General features: G+C 37.1%; 2 protein-coding genes across 2 annotated transcripts; both read right to left on the bottom strand.

The window, feature by feature from the left end:
• Positions 1-6601: 6601 nt before the first annotated feature.
• On the bottom strand, positions 6602-8607 carry LOC127627821 (forkhead box protein I1-ema-like). Its single transcript, XM_052104386.1, has 2 exons — positions 7692-8607; positions 6602-7578 (listed from the first exon to the last, which is right to left on the bottom strand). The coding sequence occupies exons 1-2, from the start codon at positions 8350-8352 to the stop codon at positions 7028-7030; spliced, it is 1212 nt and encodes a 403-aa protein (XP_051960346.1). The 5' UTR covers positions 8353-8607; the 3' UTR covers positions 6602-7027.
• Positions 8608-8812: 205 nt separating this feature from the next.
• lcp2a (lymphocyte cytosolic protein 2a) lies at positions 8813-23696 on the bottom strand. Its single transcript, XM_052104385.1, has 21 exons — positions 23148-23696; positions 22676-22738; positions 21753-21799; positions 20685-20756; positions 20558-20595; positions 20431-20468; positions 19943-20126; positions 13996-14108; positions 13851-13896; positions 12918-12983; positions 12564-12592; positions 12130-12149; positions 11554-11679; positions 11333-11357; positions 10706-10718; positions 10492-10585; positions 10321-10361; positions 10158-10222; positions 9774-9848; positions 9470-9619; positions 8813-9355 (listed from the first exon to the last, which is right to left on the bottom strand). Exons 1-21 carry the CDS (start codon positions 23223-23225, stop codon positions 9230-9232), a joined length of 1509 nt encoding a protein of 502 aa, XP_051960345.1. The 5' UTR covers positions 23226-23696; the 3' UTR covers positions 8813-9229.
• Between the last annotated feature and the right edge of the window lie 226 nt (positions 23697-23922).

Genomic DNA, 23922 nt, shown 5'->3' with positions numbered 1-23922 from the left:
CTTCAACCGAACAATTCCTGTCATTGCATTTATAAAATGTAATATTTAAATGTCTGGTTTTCCACAGTTGAAAGTTTCACCTGAACTTGAATAGCAGAATACGGTGTAACACCACTGCTGCTGTTTTTCTCTTAAAATGCTTCTTGTTTTACAACCTAACACTAACTGACTGGCAGTATTAATACAGTCAACATTTGACTGATACTAAACAGTACTACTGACATTTATTTAGCTATTTATTTTGTTTTTATTTAAATGGTCGGCATTTCACTGATACTAAACCATACTGATGTTTATTTAACTATTATATTTTATTTATATTTATTTATTTTTTTTTGGTCAGCAACTGACTGATACTAAACATACGGTACTGATGTTTTTTAAGCTATTTATTGTATTTTTATTTATTCTTTATTTTGTCAGTGTTCATTTCAGGGCTTGGGAGGCACTTAAGGCAGTTCTTAGGGGTCAGATCATTCAGTATGCCACATTCACCAAAAAATCGAGAGTACGAGAACTTGTGGAGTTGGAAGGGAATATTAAAAGTGCGAGGCAGAGCTGAATTGCCAAATGTCGTCTGATGACCTCAGAGAATTGACACGATTGAAATACAGATATAATACTATTTTGTCACGGAAGGTGGAGTTTTGGCTGTTGCAAGAGTTCATGCTTTGAGTTGGGGGACAAAGCAGGAAAAATTCTGGCTAGATATATAAAACAGAGTCTTTTTCTACCATTCCCTCAGTGAAATCTGCTGGTGGTGAAATATTTACCTCAGCCACTGATATTAATAATGCTTTTAAAGAATTCTGTCTTGATCTCTATATTTCCACGTCTTCGTCTACTGATGAAGATATTAGAAACTTTGTGGAACTATTAGAACTTCCTAAACTGATGGCTGAGCAAAGAATTTTCTTGATTCTCAGATAACCTTTGAGGAGCTTGACAAGGTAATTAAGGCCTTATCTACAGGCAAGGCTCTGGGGCCAGATGGTTTTGCCGCTCATGTTTTTTAGATCTTATGCTACAGAACTGGCTCCACTTTTGCTAGAAGTTTATACAGAATCATTAAAGAATTGAAAGCTTCCCGCATCCATGATGCATGCCCGGATAAGTCTGATTCATATAAGGAACAAAGATCCAAGCGAGTGTAAGAGTTACTGTACAATTTCCTTGATCCAGCAAGACGTTAAAATATTGTCCAAAATTTTGGCTAACCTATTAAGTAAAGTTATGATATCTCTTATACATATAGATCAGGTGGGGTTTATTTGGGCCGTAGCTCTTCTGATAGCATTAGGCATTTCATCAATATCATGTGGTCAGTGGCGAATGATCAGACTCCTGTTGCTGCCATCTCACTTGATGCTGAAAAGGCATTTGATATGGTAGAATGGGATTATCTTTGTAAGATTCTGGAAATGTACGGGTTCGGGAATACTTTTATTGGTTGGATTAAGTGTCTTTATTGACACCCGGTAGTGGCGGTAGCAGCTCTTTCCCCATTATTGTTCTGTCTTGCCCTGGAACCATTAGCAGCTGGGATAAGAGAGGAGGATGATTTTCCAGGGGTGATGGTGGGAGGCGTGGCGCATAAGCTTCTGCTTTACGCAGATTATATTTTATTATTCATCTCTGACCTTACTAGATATATGCCTTGCCTCCACAGAATTATTCCTTATTTTTTAAGTTCTCGGTATACAGAGTTAATTGGTCTAAATCCGAAGCTTTGGCTCTGACAGCGTACTGCCCGGTAATGGCTTTTCAGCCAGGTGCCTTACAGTGGCCCAAACAAGGCATTAAGTATTTGGTTATTTTATTCCCAGCGAATTTGTTTGATTTATTTAGAGTTCATTTTGACCCTTTAATAAAACGTTTTTCGAGCAATGTAGGCAGGTGGATTTCATTAAATTGATCTATGATTGGCAAGGTTAATGTTATTAAAATGAATTGTATTCCAAAATTAAACTACCTGCTACAGTCTCTCCCAATAGATGTCCCCCTCTCATACTTTAAGCAATTTGATAGCATAGCGAAGTCCTCATTTGGAGTGGTAAACGTTCCAGATCAGATTTCAGTAAATTTTATAGGCCGATTGAAAAAGGTGGGATAGGCCTAAACAAGATTTTGTTTTATTATTATGCATTCGTTCTCAAACATTTGGCTTATTGGTCGCTTCCACCTGAGATAGCCACTCCCTGGTTTTGTATTGAACAGGACGTTCTTGCCCCTATTTTGCCATTGCAAAGCCTTTCTATCAAACTATTCGGAGAAGTTATGTTATACCCTGTTATCTCCCATTTGCTCTCAGTATGGACAAAAGTGTTTAATTCAGATATTTATTTAAATGTTGCTTGGAGCCTGTTGCTGAATCCAAAATTATGTATTAATAAGTCCCCATTCTGCTGGTCAGAGTGGATTGTGAGGGAGGTTAATATGCTCTTTGACCTTTATGAGAGTGGAGTGTTGAGATCCTTTGAAAATTTGGTTCAAGATTTTTAGGTATTTACAGCTGCGCCACTGTACTCTGTATTTACAGCTTGCTACCTGCTCTGTACCTGCTCCCCATAAAGTGGCAGATACTCTGGGAGAGGTGATTACTGCTTTTGGAAAAGGTCATGAGGCATCAGTGTATTACTCCCTGCTAATTCAGAGTCTTGGGGATGGAGCTTTAAATTCTGTCAAGAGATTATGGGAGAAAGATTTAAACTTGGTACTGGAGGAGGGAGTGTGGGCTAGGATCCTAAAAAATGTGAAGTCTGCATCTAGAGATGTAAGGGTGTGCCTTATGCAATTCAAGTTTTTACATCGATTCTGTTGGACCCCCTCTAGATTGTATAGGCTTGGTCTGAAAGACACACCCACCTGCTGGTGATGCCAATCAGAAGATTAAGACACAACCCATGTTTTTTGGTGGTGTGTTAAGATCCAATAATTTGGTTGAAGGTTCAGAGTTTATGCGTCACGAATTAGGCACTCATATTCTTTTCTTTGTTTGATGTGTGAATCAATAAAAAAAAAATGTATTACAAAAAAAGAAAAAGAAATGTATTAGTGTACTGCTCTGTAAAGGGAAATTGTAAACTGTGCAATTGTAAACTTATGGAATATTTTTTCCTTTTCGGACTCTTTAAAATTAATTTTGTTGATGTAACCACATGTAGGCGGAGTAGTTGGTTAAATCAAATAAAATATTTTTTTAGACTTTAATAAAGCCAGTTAATTTAGCTGTTACTACACTAAGCATATTTTAGGTTACCTGATATAACTGTATTTTTACAGCGTGTGAAGTGTGAGTTGAGAATGGGTTGTAGGGAACTAAAAGTTGAAAGAATGCTGAAAGCAGTAGTGTCGAGTAACAGCAGAATCACTTTTCTCTAATGTGATGAAACTATCTAATGTATTTTATTTCTTTTTTTTTTTTACATCAGTGCTTTATTTACCCCGTTACCTACAAATTCCTCATCCAAATGAGAGCTGTGAATCAGTGAAGATGGCTGGTGTCCCTTGGTATGGTCACAAGGAGTAATTTGACAAGAAGTGACCTCAGCATTTCTATGTCTTCTGCACAACAGTATAAATTTGACTTCTTTCATGACCTGTGCATGCACAGAACAGAAACAACTGATTCAAATGATCAATTGCTTTCTTTTTATCTCCTCTTCCAAGTCTTGACATTCAGTTAGAAAGCACCATAGCAATATGTTGCATGTTGTATATGATCTTCATTTAGATGTTTAGTTAATGATCGCTTAATTTGAATGCCAATAGATTCACTCCTTGAGGGAGTAAACATGTAACATATAAAGAAATAATGTTTTACAACTTTTAGTCCTACTCAAATCAATTCATACCCATTATGCAGTTGTCCTTGGACAACATATTATCCTAACCCTATTTAGATGTATATACAAACTATATATAAAGAATAAGAACTAAGGATCAATTTCAAGTGAGCAATTATATTTAATTGCTCACTTGTATTTTTAAGTAAAATCAACGTGGTGCCAAGTTTATTGCACTTTTTCAGTAACATTAAATTTAGTTACTGATAAAGATCAAGTTGAAACTGTGAAAACGTATTATGACAAGTTTGATGAAAACAGATGGAAGCAAAGATAGTAACATAATAATATAAACATTTTTACAGTGTATATTACAACTAGGCTGTAAACATCAAAAATCTATAATCTTGTTGGGAATATTGCCTTTCATCTGAGTAGCTGTTGTCAACCAAAGAAAAAGATCTCGAGACCCTGAGGAACAAGTTTCGTTTCATATATCTTTTTTTTTCTCCCTCTGGCTGTCAAACCAGTCTTTTTCTCCTGATTAGGGTTTGTTGTTTAACGGTTCCTTTAGCTGTATTCCACTTCAACTTTCTTTTTTTGTAGGTCTGTGGCTGAAATGACAGACACCAGGTAATTTTGACTTAACTCAGGTGACAATTACATGTTGGTCTTTTAGTTTCAGAGCAGTCTATAAGCTCTCAGCTTAGAACTGCTTGTTTTTTCATGCATGAGCCTATGTCCTTATTGCTCCTTTTGCTGTTTCTTGTCACCCTCGCCTCCTGTTTACTATGGATCAGATAGATTGGACTTAACTCAGCCCAAAGCATTGACAATAACATATTGCTCTCTCTCTCTCTCTCTCTCTCTCTCTCTCTCTCCCTCTCTAGTATTGATGGATTTTTATTGTGTTTAAGGTGCGTTGTTTAACGTTTTCTTTGGCAGTAACCCCCACCACCACCACCGCTCTTTAATTGTGGAATGGATCACTGACTGTATTGACTTATAGCAGATAGCAGTTGACATAACTGAGCCACAAGCGTTGACACTCACATTTTGATAAGCTTAAAGATAAATCAGACTGAAATGTGTGTGAAAGTGTTGTACTATATTTGCATCTTTACTGTGTGTGTTGCCTTAGTGAACTTCATTAAAATGATTTATGTTATTCCCTCATGGTTTTTGTTTCAAAGCAGACAATTTGTCTTGAAAATACAGTTTTGTATCTGTTCTGAAAAACTTGATCTTTCAGGTATAAAGTGATATTTCACCTGTCATTCGATAATTGTGAGTGTTCTTTCCTACTTTTCGTATCACTCTGTGATCTCTACAAGTAATCTTATGTAAATCAATGAGCATGTTTACACGAACACCAATACGCTGATTACTCCCAAAAGTCAGCTTATTTAAAAAATCTGACAAAGCAAAAAAACAGTGTTTACATGAGATTTTAAATAATCGTGTTATTCTCTGCTTTTGACATTAATCAGTGAAGAGGCATGTGCATAACATGTGTGCACATTGAATAAGCCAGTGAGAACACCAGTAAAGGTGTTTCCATGCCACGCAAAATCTGCGTAATGGGCAAAAATCTACCCATCAACTGATTTATTCTTACGCCATTTATGACATTACACTGATAAAGGAACGGCATTTATTGCATTTTCATGACCATGTGCATTGTCGGCATATTAAGCATAATCAGTGTAAGAACGTCCATGTGAACATGCTCAATTACCACGTTTACATGCCATCAAGAAAGCAGATTATTGCAGGGTTTTTGCAGAAAGTGACGTTCTGAAACATCATGTAAATGAGAATGTTGAATTCCTTATGCCATTTAAGGGATTAAGAGAAAGCAGTTTAACACACTCAGGTTTCTCCCAGAGAAAGCTGCTTATGTGGCCAAGGAAACACATACGCGGCCTTCTAACAGGTTATTGAAGAGTGCATATGTGCGTGGAACAGACCGAATAACAAGCGTCATAGGATGGAGGCCAACAAAATTCAACAAAACATTTCAGGGAGTACACGGGGAAAAGCACATACATTATAAACTATACCCATTTATAGAAACTACTGCAAAATATCGACGGCCCCTCACGTTCACGTAAATGCGCTCGTACATTGAGGGAATCCCAGAGTTTAACTTGAAGATAAACCCCACTATTGAAACGCAATTCCACTGCAGGTCACGATAGAAAGGTAAGCAAACAAACACACCAGCGTGGCAGGGTAATTATGTTGCTCTGGAGAAAGCTGCTTACTGACCGAGCCGCATGTACAAGATTAAAGAGTATGCCGCTTATAGAGTGCTTGTAAACAAGAACGCTGCTTTCTCGCAATAATCCTCTTTATCGCAATAGCCCGCTTTTTGGTGTCCATGTAACGTAGTTATTGTTTTATGTCCATTTATTCATTTATTTGGCAAGTATTCTTGTAATAAGCTGGATAATGAGCAGTCAGATGGTAATTATTGCAATATAAAAACCAACAGAACTCCGATGCAAACAGGAGATGGAATTCAGCCGTTTCTAGAGACTCCTCATTCTTTCTTCTTACATAATAACATAATTTTAACAATTTTGTTTATTCAGTAGGTAGCGGTGTGGGATTAGTGGGAGAATCTACAGTCAGCCATTATTGCATAATAAATCCCTCCTGATCGAGCTGTCAGGGTTTATTTAGCAAAAATGACTGGCTGACCTTACATTATCCTTTATTATGTATTCACAAAAGTCCTGTTAATTAACCATAAAAACACAATTTTAATAATAACAACAATAATGAAATGTGTAATTGCAAATATGGTTTATTTAAGCAAATATAATATATATTACAATCACAACATAATAAAGAGAACACAAATACAAAATATGAAACAATGGACAAAAAGATTAATATACATATGAAAAAAGTCAGTGCATTTTCTGTTACATTACAACAAACTTCAACAAAATGGAAATTAATTGCAAAAATACACACACAAAAAAAAAAAACATGACTGTGTTGGGTGATTGCTGTTATCTTTCAGCTACAAAAACTTGATAATGTCATCAAGCCTGAGAGCAGTGTGTGTTAGCATTCACACAACTGTAAAATAGAGGGAATCCTCTTCATGTCCAATTTGACCTGCTGACTCGGATACTGCTGTGGGAGTTTGGCTCACAATGCAGGTCAACTGCTCTCGCAAGTGCCTGCACCCACATTTTATGCCTTGTGTCCATCAGTCCTTTCTTGTGCTACACCTCTGTTCCCTCCCGTGAATACAGCAAGTCAGTGGAGCCCAGAACTGGATAAAGCTGGCTGCTGAACTGGTTGAGCATTGAGTCACTGTAGCTGTCTGTGTACTGAGTAGGTGAGGAGGAGATGTTGGGTGGAACAGGGGGAGGAACGTGGGCCTCCCATTGTGGCACAGTAGCACTTGGTGAGTATGGGCCATATACCCCTGAAGGAGAAACTCTTTGGCTTCCATCCAAAGGCAAAGCCAGTGGAGACGGGAGAATGGATGCCCTGCCAATGTTACTTGAGCCTGACACCACGTCACCCATTTGAGTTAAGAAGCCATTAAGACAAGGAGTTGGGTCTGTGGAGACTGGAGAGTTTCCTCTCTCTGGTGTGTCACTGGTGTTACTGGGCTCTTGAGGACTTGACAGAGCAGAGTCTGATCCAGAATAGCCTTTCCCTTCCTCCTCAGCCAAAGAGTCTGACTTTCTCTTCCTCTTGCGCCGGAAGTTGCCATTATCGAACATCTTCTCACAGTTTGGATCGAGGGTCCAATAGTTACCTTTTCCTATTCAAAGGAAGAAACATGTTTCTTTATATTCCACATAAACTAATGGATAAATCTGTTTTACAACATTAACACAGGCAGTAACACAAAGAGAAGTTTAAGCATGTTCTTACCTGGATCATTGTCATCTCTGGGCATCTTCATGAAGCAGTTGTTAAGTGAGAGATTGTGCCGGATAGAGTTTTGCCAGCTGGCCTTGCTCTTGTTGTAGAAGGGGAAGTTTTCAGCCACATACTGGTAGATCTGGCTGAGTGTAAGATGTCGGTTTGGGGCACCGTGTATTGCCATCGCAATAAGTGCTGAGTATGAGTACGGAGGCCTGACAAGCTTCATTAGGTCTTCTTGGGAAGGCAGAGAAAACCAGCTGAAGCCACCCTCAGAGCCTCCAATTCCTCCTGAGGCCATGTAAGGCTTTGTCATACCGTAGTGCTGAGGCCCTCCACCGAGGCAGGGAGCTGAATTGAGCCCAGGGCCATTAAACCACAGGTAAGGGTTTGAAGCTGGGCTGACATAGTCTCCAAAGTCATGAGAAGATGGCAGGGTTTGCTGTGGACTAGGCAGAGGTTGGGTGTTGTAGAAGTTGTCACTGTACAGGCTGAATTCCTGGGATTCCTGCCCCATACTGTGGAACTGGGGTGAGAGGGATTGTGGTACAAATGACGTCATGTTTTCTCTTTTTCTTTCCTTTGTCCTGTTGTTCCTGGAATATGGAGAAAGTGCTCTCTTCTGTTCTGCTGTGTCTGTGTTTAGCACAGGTGAATTGGTCAAGTGCATCTCAACATGACACCTGTCTTACCTGAACAATTTATACAAGTTTTGAAACACCCCCTCGGCTCTGATTGGTTGTTACAGTCACACCTCAGCCCTCATTTGTTTGTGTGTGTGTGTGTGTGTGTGTGTGTGTGTGTATGTGTGTGTGTTATTGAGTTGGAATGAGTAGCTACTGCAGAGACTGTGGACAGTTACACGTAAAATATTCTGACAAATTAGAGTAGGCTTTCTTATTTTTTGTTGATACCATTGATGTTGATTCTGTGGTATTACAGGTGAAATATGTTAAATTAAAGATACATCGTCACACTGTTGGCTTCGTTTACATCTTATGTTATTAAGCCCCCCTCGGTAACCCGGCTAATGTTCCTTGAAGATATAGGCTATATTATCTTTATTGCCTCCCTTGACAATATACAGTTTAGTTAGAATGACATTATGCCATTAACACAACAAATAATATTTTTTTATTGAAAACAGTGGAACAAGATGGGGAAAAATACATGATTTTTCTGAACTGTACAGTAGCTCTTCTTCACAGTGAAGGTTAGAGATTAGTTATAGTTTGAGAAATAGCCTACACTTTAGAATGTAAATATTGATTTACAGACAGTAGGTTTGTGTGATATATGAATATTTAATTTCTTAATATCTTTTCAGTACCATCAGTGTGATCATGCATTCAAAAGTTTTACAATATTCTAAACAACAGCAACAACAGTCGTACAATTCTGAAAGTTACGAATGGTGTTGCAATTATGATAATTGTCTCTGAGAGAGAAAGAAAAAAACATTACAGAGATCAGATCTATTTCTGAAAGTATAATGTGCTGCAGTCCAGTGTTGTCCTGTGGAGATTAGACTTGGGTAGAAAAAAGGTTTAATATCCAGCTGGGTAAATCAGAGCACATTGGTTCTGTTGGCTTGATACTCGGTTCTTAGCATCAATAAGGAGGAGTGGCATGTGTCTGTGTTGACTGATAATGTCAGCAACCCGTTCAAAATTCTGTCAGAAATAATCAAGAGCATTACTAACTTTTAATAACAGTCATTTTGCATGTATATCTATGAAGTTCTACATGCAAACCATTTGATTAGAATAACATAAGTGTTTGGATACCTCTGAGCCCTTTAGACCAGTGCCAAGCATGAAGCCATCTCTCTGTCTGCGGATCTGAATGTTGTAAACTTTTTCCTGATAAAGTACCACGAGTGTGTAGGGCTGGTTAGTAGAGTGATTTGAGCTGTCCCGCACAAGGAACGCCCCATCCTAACAAAGGGCGGATTTCAACAGAATAACTTTGTTATATTCAAAGCTATGTTCAAAAATGTAAATTTGAGTGCATTTGTTTTTAAGTTTGCATGAAAATAATAATACACTTTTATCCGACATATATAATGTGGTGAATTTGAACACATCTCACCCTGTTAACTCTTCTCAGACAGTTCTCGGCTTCACCACGGGTGATTTGTCCCATATACCATGCTGGATCCATGTCCTATAGATGGGAAGAGATTCAAAATAGATATTAGGGTAGAAAATGGCAACTACTGTATTTCTCTGCATTTGTCTAAGAGAAGCATATTTACATTTAACCAAAATAATTGTGATTTCTTGTATGCACTTAAACCAACAACTTTGTATAAAAGACATATTTTGTGTAAGTGAAGTCTTTAACACTTCAAGAAACACTCAAGAAGCTCCAGTGTGAGTCCAGTAGAACCTCAAAAGAAATGCAGTTCAAGGGTGCCATCTGTGGGTTGCTTTAGTGTAATTGCTTGAACACTGCTCAAAAATGTCAACATACCTGCTTGCTACCTGTGTTTGGCTGTGGCAGTGCTGCTCTTGGACTACTCCGGTGAGCGCTCATTGCTTTCATTCAACAAAATTTTTAATTAATTGAGTTAATTTATTGATTATAGAGTAAGAATGATCAAACAAGTGTAATGAGTTCAGGCGATGATTCTCACCTTTCTGCAGTTCTGCTGGTAGTGATCGATTGGGATTAACACTGTGTGAAATAAAAGAGAAATATTATAAATAAATATATGAAAGGTTTTCATATAGCGTTACACAATATGCAAGAATGCTCTTGTTTTGCTGACACCATCAGTGTTCTCATAAGTCATTTGAATACATGCCTGTCTGTTTGAGAAGACTGTCCGTGTGTTCCTGGCGGCCTTGGTGATGGATTCCTGGTGTGCAATGGAAATGTGTTGGAGGAGTGCCTGGGAGCTGTAAGAATCACAAGATATCAAACACGGGATTATTGGCATTCATAACTTTATTGATATTAAAGTTATAACTGTTCTACCAAAATGGATAGAAAAAAATGACCAAGAAACACTTGCTTACTGTCATTGTGAAACTGTTGAAAAGAAAAAGAAACAAAGTAAAATTTGAGTTATCCGTATTGCTATGAGTATTTTAGAATCACAGTCAAACAAATTTAAATAAATTATTATTATAATTTTTTTTCCATGTTTAACCACCAACGGTTTTTCCAAAAATGTTTTTAGCACAGGATTTTAGTTATCAGTAACAAGCTGGTGACATACAGATGGACTGACAGAAAGACAGACACCCAGATGGATAGATAGATAGACAGACAGACAGACGGACGGTCACAGATAGATAGACAGACATACAGACAGAATGACAGATAGACAGACGGACGGTCACAGATAGACAGACAGACAGACAGACAGACAGATGATAGATAGACAGACAGACAGAATGACAGATAGACAGACGGACGGTCACAGATAGATAGACAGACAGATGACAGACAGATGATAGATAGATAGACAGACAGACAGATGATAGGTAAATAGACAGACAGACGGACGGTCACAGATAGACAGACAGACAGACAGACAGACAGACAGACAGACAGATAGATAGATAGATAGATAGATAGATAGATAGATAGATAGATAGATAGATAGATAGATAGATAGATAGATAGATTAGTCTGATTACCTCATTTCTGTGATCAAGTTGATTTCTGTTTGAAATAATGAAATATAGGTTACAGTGATATATAGGATGTGTTGAAAATGAACAGAAAACTGCAGAATAATGTACGGATGGAGCACCTCTGACCACTGCATTATGCTTGATCAATGCACTAACTTTTATGTGTTATATGGAATGCCTGACCCTGAGTTCTCTATGATTAAAAAAAGGTCTGTGTTGCTGACCTGTTTTGAGAGTAGCCTGGCGTAACAGAAGAGGCACTCCTGCGCACACCAGATGGAGGAAGTGAGGGTTTGGGAATGCTCATTGGGTCTCCTGGCAACTCCACTCCAGTTAGTCTGAGAGGAGCACTGTTGGTATAGGATAAACACATTTTAGTTGTTTGTTTTACAAAGAGACATATCTTGCTACACCTGTAAGCAGATGCCAGTTTAATTTTCAGAGTGCTATAAAATAAAAGCAAGCACGTTAGGGAAGTTCAATATGAAATACTAAATTGCCATATTAAATACTGGCATACTAATGCTGCATGTTCAAATAATTTAGTAGTGTATAGGTCAACTTATACCATATCAAACAGTGAGAAACACAGTGGGTTATGGAATAACTAAAGTTCAAATTGCACATACATATTACACTGTGCATATTACATATCAACAAAAACAGAGAGAAACATGTAAGACTGGGCAGATCAAATTTCATCTGGGGATCACTTATTCTCTGTCATATGAGTGATACAGTAGATATACATATATCTAATTTATATCTATAAAGGATGAAACACAAAGAAATAAAAATACCTTTTTGGTGGTTGGGCAACCTGCAGTAAGAAGAAATAAGTATTACAGAAACAACACTAGCATTTCACATTCAGAACAATTTGCCAAAGAGATAAATGAAAATTGAAAATCATAGCTTAAATATTTGATGTCCAACAACAACAATCAGAATGCAACTTAAATGGAAAGAACAAATATTAAAAACCAGGTCAATTATAGGTCTAGCATCTTTGGTTTATGCAAGTCTTTCTGTATGAAGTAAAATGATCTACGCCTCAGTAACCAACCAAAATGCTGTTATCTCACTTTGTGCTTGCAGCTGTGCTCTAAATTAATGTTTGGGAAATGCTGAGAAAACTGGGTGGAGAGAAAAGTGCAAAAAAAAAATGTTTTTCTTTTTTTGCTTAAGCACATTGACACAACTTCTGTTTAGAAGCAGGATGAGACAAACTTACCCTGTCAAGTGAGCTACTACCCCTTATACCTGTAAACACATAACAGTGTAAGGAACAAGGTTGGCAAAACATACAACCACAGCCTCCCATTCACAAACAAGGTCACAGTGTAACAGTATTCAATGTGCTAGTGTAGCGATAATGCTTTTGCATAGCATGGAAGCGGATCTGGATTCAAATCCCATCGTAACACCATTTTTCTTTAATAAATCAAGTATTATTGCAACTGACAGTCAGTGGTTACCTTCTCAATTTAAATGGGCATGATGCTCCTTTCACCAAGGCCACTCAGAAAGTGCATTAAGAAATGACAGTGTGACTTCTACAAGAATATGTTAGAATGAAACAAGGGACCTGCTACAGGTGAGGGATGGCTCCTGTCCTGCACACCTGGCTTTTTACTGCGGTCGACAACAGGTGCTACAAGAGCAAGGGACAGTAGCGAGGAATAAGAGCATATAAGGAGAACAGTGTCATACATAATACGCAATGCATATAACGCAGAATATTGTCTTGATCACTATTTTGTCTGTATTCATGTAAAAATAACTAAACATCCACAAAGCAAGATATTTGAGAAAAATACAAAATTAACCTAGATATTAAAGGTGCACTCAGTAACTTTTGTCTTTGTGTCATCTTGGACTTACACTGACACCAAGAGACTTGGATGCAGCATCATTTAAAATCATACATTTTCAGTTTCAGATGCCATTTTAGGAATTGTGTATTCACAGTCAGCAATGATTACTTTAATCAATGAATGATAATGTCAAATACAGTTACTGAGATTAAGAGAGTAGTATTCGACTGGTCATGCAATTCTAACATGACACCCCCATGTGCAGACCCTCTCTATGTAGAATAAAACAGCTTTTATAAGGTCACTGATATGACTGGAGTCTTCATTTTAATGTGAGTGGTCATGATTTCCTACACATGCTGTACTGTAAAATTACAATTCATGTCTTTAGAAGTTAAAATATTTTAATGAGGTAAACATTACTAAGTGCACCTTTAAGACTTGCTTCTAGAGAATATAAGTTATATAGATTATAATGACATTTATATTTTACTCTATTGGCAAAATTATTTTTAACAACTCTAGCTAAAGTTTGTGAGGTTTTATGCTTATAACAACAATTTGCCAATGGGGAAAGAAAAATAAGCTAATTCAAGATATATTATCTGAATATTACAATGAATATTTGACTTTTTTAAATATATTTTTTTACTGGAAAACAAAACATAGAATAGTTTTTTTTTGCAATGCACAAATAAACTTACCAGGGGTTCTTTTTGGGGCCCGCTCTTCTCTTGGATGTAGTCCAATCTACAGAAATAAAATTAGCATTTTTATATTATAGAACACTAAAAAAAGGAAAATAAGTGACAAAGAGGGACATACTATTTGCAAGAACAAAGAACTCACACTTGGCCTCTCCCCTAAGGGAGGGAGAGATAGTCCAATTCCAGGTCCAGGTACAGGACGCTCTGGAGGCACAGGAGGTTGGCTCCTGTTCGTGCCACGATTACGGTTATTATCTGATAAAGCAAGAAATCAATACAGAATCAATAGCAATAACATTGATTTATAGTAATCAATATGACTTATCCAACATAAAAAGAGCATATGCCCCTGGGATTTATAACATTACAGCAGAGGTACATTTTTTGACTTCGACAAAGGCCCCCCATTGTTTGAAGACAAAATTCAAAGCAACCACACAAAACGTCTAGGTTACTAGTGTAACCCCCTTTCCTGATGGAGGGAATGAGACATTGTGTCAATTGTAGTGACACAAGGGGCTTCTTTTGGGAGCCTTGGATACCTCTGAATATGAAAAAGGCCAGTGAAAAATTGGCGAACAGAATTTGCATGTCCCGCCCCCGGACATACGGGTATGAAAGGCAGGGATCGTGCATCTATTCTGTCAGGTTCTGCACTGAGGAGCCGAGAATAAGTTTTGGCCATTACAGCCAGTGTTGCCAACTAGTTTCAATGGAAAATAGCTAAAGCCTGCTCGAAAATTCGCTAGATGACGTCATATGCTAATTAACATATTTGTGACGTCACCACGTCTCATTTGCATTTTGCATAGTGTCCGCCCTTTACATGTGTTTGCTTCTCTGTGCTTACCGTACATACTGTAATGTCTATCTATCAATCACTCAGCGAGAAAGTTAGAAGCGACGGTAACTTTCTTATATTTTCTCTCACACAGCATTCAGACATAACAAACCACTATGTGCATATTTACAAAAAAACTATGTGCATATTTAAAAAAATCTATGTGCATGTTAGAAAAAAACTGTGCATGTTTACAAAAATGTTTGCATATTTACAAAAAACAAGTGTCTGAATTCAGAGAGTTCAGAAACAAGAATGAACAACTGTCTAAAAATCTCCTGTGATTAAGTGCATGAAAAGAATAAAAATAATTGGTCAAATTAAACTCTTTAAATGTCAAACTAAAGGGGAGCAAACAATACAAATTTGTGATTGGTCATTGACAACACTGTTTGCACATGCGCAGCTAATTCACGTCTATGTCAGCTGCCGTGCGGTCAACTGATTGTGCTGCTCCGCTTCTCGCCTGCTCACCTCTCTCTCTGTCAGTCTCCCTGAACACAGAGTAGATGCAGAGAGAGGTGTGCCTCCGAGTCCGGGCAGTAAAGCAAGACCACACGCTCGCGGGGTAGTATTGGCGACTTTCTTCTATAGAAATAGCTAAGGTTTGTCTAAAATGTCACTAGATTTGTTGCTATCCGCTTTTTTGTATAAAAGTCACTAAAGAGGTCTGAAAAGTTGTTAAATCTAGCGACAAAGTTGCTAAGTTGGCAAAACTGATTACAGCGGCTTGGTACAGTGTTGTGGCAAGAGGGACACAACATCTCGTTCCCTTCATCAGAGAACGGGGGTTACACTAGTAACCTAGACGTTCCCCTTCTGTCACTCACTCGACGTTTTGGCGATTGTAGTGACACAAGGGGCCCCTATTCAATAGCGCCACCTACACTGAAATTTGTTACGTGATCTGCTGATGCTGGTGCAGTTAGCTGTAGAGTGCCAAAGGAGCATGGGAATCAGACTGCACATAACCTTCCCCAACACCCCACTAAGACATCATATTGTTTTTATTAGGTTCCCGGCATCCGACCAAGGTTTTCCCTTGAGGGGTGGGAAAAAGCGACGTGACAAGCATGGGAGCACTCCTCATAGAGTGTTAGATGTTGCTGGGGCCATCTAGCTATAACACGCATTGGGAAGGCATTCTTTTCCAGTCCTATTCTTTCAGGGGGAAAAGACCCAGCAGAGACCACATCCTGCCCCGGCTGGGGAGGTGAAAATGTGGCAAATACGCCACATGGGCCTGTTACGCCACACATGGAAGTGGCGCGGTGGTAGGTCCTGCCTAATGAGGTAGGAGCTCTACAAACACAGCAACAGGGGCAGTGGGGACTGCCCAAGGGAGACGCGGGTCCGCCTGACAGGGGAACCATACCATGGAAAATACATCACAGGGGGTTACCGTGATAACCGGCACCTATGGAGAACCTATTCCAGTACAGAGTAATTAGTATCCGTAGTGGGTCTGGTCGGGAATTCCTCCGCTGAATTCTCGAGCTAGAGGGCTGGGGAGGAAGAACATCCACTAAAGCACACGTGTTCATCTCAGTGGAGGGGAAAGGCACTAGCACAATTGGTATACCTGGTCAGTCGTCCCGTGTTACCAAGTTCTACATGCTCGGACCTGACAAAACACGGGAAGAATCCGACTCAACCCGGAGAATGTAGAATCTCGCAAAGGTATTGGGTGTTGCCCAGCCCGCTGCTCTACAGATGTCTGCTAGAGAGGTGCCATTGGCCAGTGCCCACGAGGATGCCACACTCCTTGTAGAGTGTGCTTAAACCCGAAAGGGGGCGGGCACGGCCTGGGTCCGATAAGCCAATGCAATGGCGTCGACTTCCCAGTGGGCAAGCCTCTGTTTGGAGACACCATTCCCTTTCCACTGTCCGCCAAAGCAAACAAAGAACTGCCCAGAGAGTCTAAACATTACTAAGTGCACATTTAAGGACACCAATTTGTGAACAGACACCACTTGTTTGTTATCGACCACCTAATGTACCCATAGTTTATTTAGATAAGATTTGTACTATGTTAGACAAAGTTTGTGATACAAAATATGAAATATATTTTTTAGGAGATTTGAATATTGATTGGCATTTGAAAAACTGTTCGTTAAAAAATAAGTTGCTTTCATTAGCAGAGATCTGTAATTTATCACAAGTTGTTAAAAAATCAACTAGAGTTTCTTATAGATCTGATGGCACAAAAATAGCTACATGTATTAATCTAATTTTTACAAATGCCGCAAACTTATGTTCAAAAGCAATTTCTATGCCGGTAGGCTTTAGTGATCATAATTTAGTTTCAATTAATAGGAAAACTAAGGTTCCCAAATCAGGGCAGAAAATGATTGTTAAAAGGATATTTAAACATTTTAATGAAATTGAATATTGTGAAGAAGTTAGAAATGTTGATTGGTTAAAGATATTAGTTGAGGATGATCCTAATAGAGCCTTAGAGGCTTTTACTAGTTCAATAATGCCAATCATGGATAAATATGCGCCATTGACATGAATTACTGTGAGAACTATTGCTGCTCCTTGGGTAGATTTAGAACTTAAGGATCACATTAAGCTGAGAAATGACTTAAAGACAGAAGCAATCGCATCAGGAAACAGTATCCTGAGGAATAAGTATAGGAAATTAAGAAATTTTGTTACTAAATTAAACAAAACAAAAAAAGAAATTATTATGAAAATAAGATCAAAGAGGCAAAATCTGATAGTAATAAAATTTGGAGTATGCTTAATACAATAATGGGAAGAAAAACTGAAATAGTGCCATCTTTTATTGAAGTTGCCGGATCCTTTTTGACTAAACCCAGTGATATTGCAAATCATTTAAGTTCTTATTTCAAGAATAAAGTTTCAACTTTAAGACAAGGTATGAATCTGAAACAAAAAAGTTATTTAAATAATCGAACAATATGTAATAAAATAATGGGAAATAAAACATGCAAATTTGACTTTGAAAGAGTAAGTACTACTACTGTTGAGAATTTATTAAAAGTAATTAAAGGTAAACCATCAGGTGCTGATAACCTTGATGCAAAATTATTGAAATTAGTAGCTGATGTAATTGCTAGGCCTATAAGTTATATAATAAATCTAAGTTTAGAGAAAGGTATTTGTCCTACTAGTTGGAAAGTAGCTAAAATTATGCCACTTATAAAGAATAATAAAGAACCACTGTCGGGAAAAAATAGTAGACCTATTAGTATTTTATCTATTCTGAGTAAGATTACAGAAAGAATTGTTTTTGATCAAATCAGTATGTATTTTAGTATAAATGATTTAAATTCTGTTTATCAGCATGCATATAGGAAGGAACATTCTACAACAACAGCTTTGGCTCAGATAACTGAGGATTGGATAAAAGATATTGAAAATAAAAAGATTGTTGGAACAGTATTGTTAGATCTGAGTGCTGCTTTTGATGTACTTGATCATGAAATATTGTTGGAAAAGTTAATTTGTTATGGTTTTGAAAAATCTGCTATTGAATGGATTAAAAGTTATCTTGCCAATAGGGAATATACTGTAGCATTTAATGGGAGTAATTCTGATATACAGACTCTTGATTGTGGTGTGCCACAAGGGAGTTGCCTTGGGCCACTCTTATTCTCTATCTTTACAAATGATCTGCCTTTTGTTTTAGCGAATTCCACCATGTCTCTATATGCTGATGATTCTGATGATGTTGAACTTAATAAAATTTTACAAGTTGAAAATTGGATTAGGGACAATAAAATGGTGCTTAATGCAGAGAAAAGTAAATGTATGGTGCTAGGATCCAAGTATTTGTTAAAAGATCCGCTTGTGTTGAGTCTGACTGTGGGGGGTATTGTAATAGAACAGGTCACGGAGGTAAAGCTACTCGGTGTGACTGTTGACAATTTGTTAAATTGGAATAGTCATATAAATCAAATATTATTGAAAATGGGCAGGAGTTTGGCAGTTGTTAAGCATTGTAGAAAATGTATTCCAAATCGAGTGATGAAAATACTAGTAAAATCATTAGTTCTATCACATTTGGATTATTGTTCATTTATCTGGTCAAGTACAACTGAAATGAATTTAAGAAAATTGCAAGTTGCTCAAAATAAAGCAGCTCGGGTAGTTTTAAGTTGCCCTTTCAGGACTAGTGTTAGAGACTTGAATACTAGGTTAGTTTGGCTAAGTGTAAAAAGTAGAATTAATTATTGCATTGTTAACTTTGTTAGGAAAATTATTGTTACAAAAATGCCAGAAATATTATACAGCAGACTGTCTTTTTTTTAGTGCTGTGCATCAATATTCCACTCGTCAGTCAACAAAGAGTCGCTTTTTGTTACCTCCGTGTCGAACTAACCTTATACAAAAGACGGTGCTGTATAGAGCAATGGTGGTATGGAATTCTCTTCCGCAGTTTTTGATTTTGGGAATGAATGCTATGAATTTTTGTAAAAGATTAAGACTTTATTTATTTACATTTGAATAATTGTAATTATTTTATTTGTGTTGTTTTTTTGATATGATGGTTGAAAAGAGGAAAATCATTGTGAAAATTATGAACCCTATAGTAGTAGGGCTGTAACTGTGTATTGTGATTTTTTTTGTATTGTTATGTATGAATGTGTACACTCCTTTTTTGTCTATATAATGTATGGTTTTATGTTAAAATATTTTTTTTTTGTGTGTTGAAGTCTATAGACCCCAGGAAGAATAGCTACTGCATTTGCAGCAGCTAATGGGGATCTTAATAAACTAAACTAAACTAAACTTTAGGGCATAAAGCTGCCTGGTAGAGGGAGCTCTGGCTTGGTTGATAATGTCTACGACAGCTGGTGGCAGACCACTCAGATCTTCCGCATCCCATCCAGGGGCCAGACGTGGAGGTTCCTGAGATCTGGGCACGGATGCCAGATGGTGCCCCATCCCTGAGAAAGAAGGTCTTTCCTCACGGATGGGGCACCAATGCTGTCGACTGAGCATAACTTGTATTGATCCTAGTATATTACTTTAAAATAATGAATTACAGTTAACTTTTTAGAAGTTTCGAAGAGTGTTCTTAAAAAACAACAATATATGTTTTTTAAATGAAACCTTTGCCGTTGAATTTAAACATGAAATGCAGCTACACATATGTTTTGATATTTAATTTATGGCCCCATGGAAGTATGCCGTGGCCCCCCAGTGAGCCCTGACCCCCTTGTTTAGAACCACTGCATTACAGGGTAAAAAAAGTATTGTGCACAGTTTTGTCTACCAATATAATCGCTGTTTTCTATGGGTTTAGAAGGACAGATCTGGGGCGTGTCATCAGAAGGCTCGATTGGTGGTGGCTCATAGCTATTGTCACTGTCCGATCCCTCCTCTGGAGACTCATAATCTCCACCGCTGGCTTCGTCTTCGCCATTTGAATCTGGATCCTCGTAATCATCCTCGCTTTCCTTCAAAATGAAAGAACTGATACATTGAGCCACTCACAAATGATGCCAGACACTCGAAAGCACTTCAAGACTTGATTATATGGATAGCTCACCCAAAAATGATAATCCTGTCATAATTTACTCATGAAAGCCCTTTGTACACTTTCATTGCATGGAAGAGAGCAGCTTGGACACTCTGATAAACGTCCCCTTGGATGTTACATGGATTATAGAAAGTCATACAGGTTTGGAACAAGATGAGGGTGAGTAAATGATAACAGAATTTTCATTTTGGAGTGAACTATCCCTTTAAGAGAAGACTTACAAACTCCTCAGAGTCCCATGCTTGTTCCTCATGTTCAGCTGAAAATAATAATAAGAGAGAACTTTAAGACATTAGTTTAAAAAAATAGTGAGTTGTTTTACATATACAAACTTTATATCATCTGTACCTGGTGGTTGTGAAAAGTTGGGGACTGGTTGTGATGGCCTGTTACAAAAATATTAGTTATCTACCGACAGACGATATACAGTAAGTCTCAGATATCATATATTCATGATGGTAGACATTGTACTTGCCTTATTGATGGAATTGGTGGGAAAAATCTCTTCTTTTCTTTGTTGATTTCCTGGCAAATCTTGGAGATAAGCCTAAAGGGGAACTCCAATTTCAAATCCTCAAAACATCACCAATTTTTGTGGTATTTTGTCAGTTAGTAGGTGTTAAAAGAGAAGGCACAGCTGCCTAGTCTAATGGAAACTCACATCTTTTCAACAGCATGTAATCATTGCTGTGTACTAGTTGAAGGGCAGGATGTGTTAACTGAACCATCCTTTTCTGACACTTTTTCTGTACACCTAAATTGCTCAACAACAAACTAACAAAAATGTACTTACTATGACATTACAATATCCCATATCTCAAGCCAGATATTGTTTAGGGAAAAAAATCTATGAAAGTCTCTGCATATTTAGTGTTTTTTTTCAGTGTTTGGGCTTTTCAACCATTTAACACCATACATGCACTACAAAACAGCTTCTGCATCAACGCAGTGGTTCCTGCCACATCTGCCTGCATTGGTTTATCTTTCCTGTGCAGTGTTTCCTCTTAATGTCACTATATCATCTATGATATTCTTGCAAATTTCTACCTGGTTTGTACTCTTTTAGTCAGTAGAGCAACGTGCAAACATTTATTAAAAATGTTTGTCTCTGAATACTGCGAATATGATAAATTATGCAGCGTTTTTTCTTAATAAATCATGATGTTAACACTTGCCTTTCATTCTACATTAGATGTTAGTTTACCCAAAAATTTTAATTCAATAAACATTTTGTCACTCTTATGTTATTTGAAACCTGAATGATTAAGAATATCATATTTTTGCTTTTTTTTCATAACAATAAAAGTGAATGGTGGCTGAGGTTGCCATTCTGCCTAACATCTGATTTTGTGTTCTATAGCAGAAAGAAAGTCAAATGGGTTTGGAACAACACAGAATTGTCACTTTTAGGTGAACTATCCCTTTAAATTGCTTAATTTACTTCAATGCCAAGAGCACAACAATTATTTACTTTGTACAGATTAGGAAAATCTTGAAAACCAATTCACCAAATATATCAAAACATTTTGCTAGCAGTACTTACGGTGCATGAAGCTTCGGGAACTTTTGAAGGTCGTTTTCGGACATACTCTACAAAAATAAATAAATTCAAACTATTGACACAAACGTTACTAGACAGTAGCATTATTTTTGACGATAGTTTCAATTAATGTTGTTATGCTTAATGTTGTTATGCATAGGGGAGACTGGGGCTAGTTGCCACAGCTTTTACTCTAGTGAATAGATGGTAGGTTTTTGACAGTCTACATATATACTCTCATACCTTAAATTCTTGTATAGAAAAAAAGCTGTTGATCTTTGCCACTGTTATTGTCCAGAAACAAAGATACAGTTAATTAAATAAATGCTAAGCCCCAATTGTGGGTCATGTTTTAATTTTTCCTAGGGCAGCCTATTTTTCCTAGGCTATTTTTTTTTTGCATAATTTAAACAATAGAACAATTATGAAACAAAACAATGCATAAAACTGCAAAAATGTAAAAGGCAATGAAAGAAAAAAGACAAAACATTGTTTTGGAGGGAAGAACTCACAAGAAATATTCTAATTTGACAGGGTTTTGAACTTGGTGTTTCAAAACAACTGCTAGTTATTGGACATTTGACTCAAAACTTGGCCGAGAGTTGTCCCATGTGACAACTAGCCCTGGTAAGTATATTTGACTCAGAAGCTATTTTGACATTTCTTGGAAGTATAAGTTTCTAATATCAGCACTTCCTAATTTCTTTATTATAAGAAATGCCACAATGTGTCAGACCACAGTCAACTATTTTTTTAAAGCATTTTATAAACCAAGACAAAGCATATATAAATATAATTAGATAAGTTTCAAATTACAAAGGCTACAAATGTGCAGATGAACCCATTAACAACAACATTTTCTTGTTGATTTCATCTGAGATCATAATCTGGTGTTTGACTGACAAAAATATTCCAAAGGTACATACCAGGAACCGTTGTCCATTTATGTTGTGTCGTGTTATGACCTTATCACATCCAGATAGATTCCTCTAATGATAATAATAAATAAATAATTTTAGTAAGACATGCATGGCAAAATACATATAAATACAGAATATAGTAAATAATAAACAAGGAATACATGTGCAACATTAACTCTTATATTGGCCTATAATTATAGGTACATTTAGGGATACGGTGGCTTTTTACAGGGCTGTTTATACCACGTTTGTCAGAATAATAATGCAGCCATTTATATTTTGTTTGATCTTATGTCTGTTAGATTCAGTAGTACAACTTCAAAACAAAGCCTCTCAATTACCACTGCTTTAAACTGCATCAAACTAAGAACTATGTGTTGAAAGTGCATAAAACAAATTGTTTTAATGCTTAATTTCAACAGTCTTATTTCTTCATAAACAATGTTACACCTGTAGATGAAAAGAGAAAGCAACTTACTCTTTTCAAAAAGTCAGCTAACCGATGTGAATCCCAGCCCATAACCTCCGATTTGGATGGAACACCATCAAAGCTCATTGTTTCAAATTCACCAGTCTTAGTTATGAGTAAAAAAAATTCCAGATATTCTCAAGCCTTGGAAAACTGCAGTGTCCCTTACAGTGAGTTCACAGTGTGCCAGACATCAAGTCGGCCGAGAACACGAGGAGATAGACAGACAGATTGGTGAAGTATCAAAAGAGTGCTGTTTAGTTAAGAAAGCTAAATATTCAGCAAAACCAAACTTTATCAAGTTAGTGTATTACTGGTAAATAATAATAATAAAAAAGATAGACTAGATAGAAAAAAATTAAATCATAGAAGGAAATAAATAAAACTAAATTACAGTATCACTAAAATGTCACATTCAAAAAAAAAAAAGAAGAAAAGACAAAGGAGATTTATGAATATGCTAAGATTACATACAGAAAATTTCAACACAAAATTGTTTTAAACTAAGAAACCAACCCCCGGACTTGTCTGAGTGCTCTATGAAAAGAAAGAATGACAGTCACTTCCCCAAAGACTTCCTGTTAATGATTGTTGTGACAACTAGGGAAATTACAGCCCCTTTACAGAAAAAAAGAGGTTACATATTTCATAAAATCAAAAAACATGTATTGGTTATTTCACGTCACCCCCCTCAGGTTAATATATATATTTGGACATCTAAATATCTCATCATGAGATGCTAATAACTGACACGAAGTGCTTAAAAATAGCTCATGACCTTGTA

The sequence above is a fragment of the Xyrauchen texanus genome, chromosome 34 (genome assembly GCF_025860055.1).
Source record: "Xyrauchen texanus isolate HMW12.3.18 chromosome 34, RBS_HiC_50CHRs, whole genome shotgun sequence".
Classification (NCBI taxonomy): Eukaryota; Metazoa; Chordata; class Actinopteri; order Cypriniformes; family Catostomidae; genus Xyrauchen; species Xyrauchen texanus.
This window is presented reverse-complemented; position numbering and strand designations above follow the sequence as displayed.

Excerpts from the sequence above, each read along its gene's own strand:
- LOC127627821 (XM_052104386.1), bottom strand. The coding sequence starts at position 8,352 with ATGCACTTGACCAATTCACCTGTGCTAAACACAGACACAGCAGAACAG. Across the intron at positions 7,579-7,691 it reads CAGAGATGACAATGATCCAG|GAAAAGGTAACTATTGGACC; the intron begins GTAAGAACATGC and ends TCCTTTGAATAG.
- lcp2a (XM_052104385.1), bottom strand. The coding sequence starts at position 23,225 with ATGAGCTTTGATGGTGTTCCATCCAAATCGGAGGTTATGGGCTGGGAT. Across the intron at positions 20,757-21,752 it reads TTCCCGAAGCTTCATGCACC|GCTTATCTCCAAGATTTGCC; the intron begins GTAAGTACTGCT and ends GTTCCCCTTTAG. Across the intron at positions 11,680-12,129 it reads GTTGCCCAACCACCAAAAAG|TGCTCCTCTCAGACTAACTG; the intron begins GTATTTTTATTT and ends CTATACCAACAG.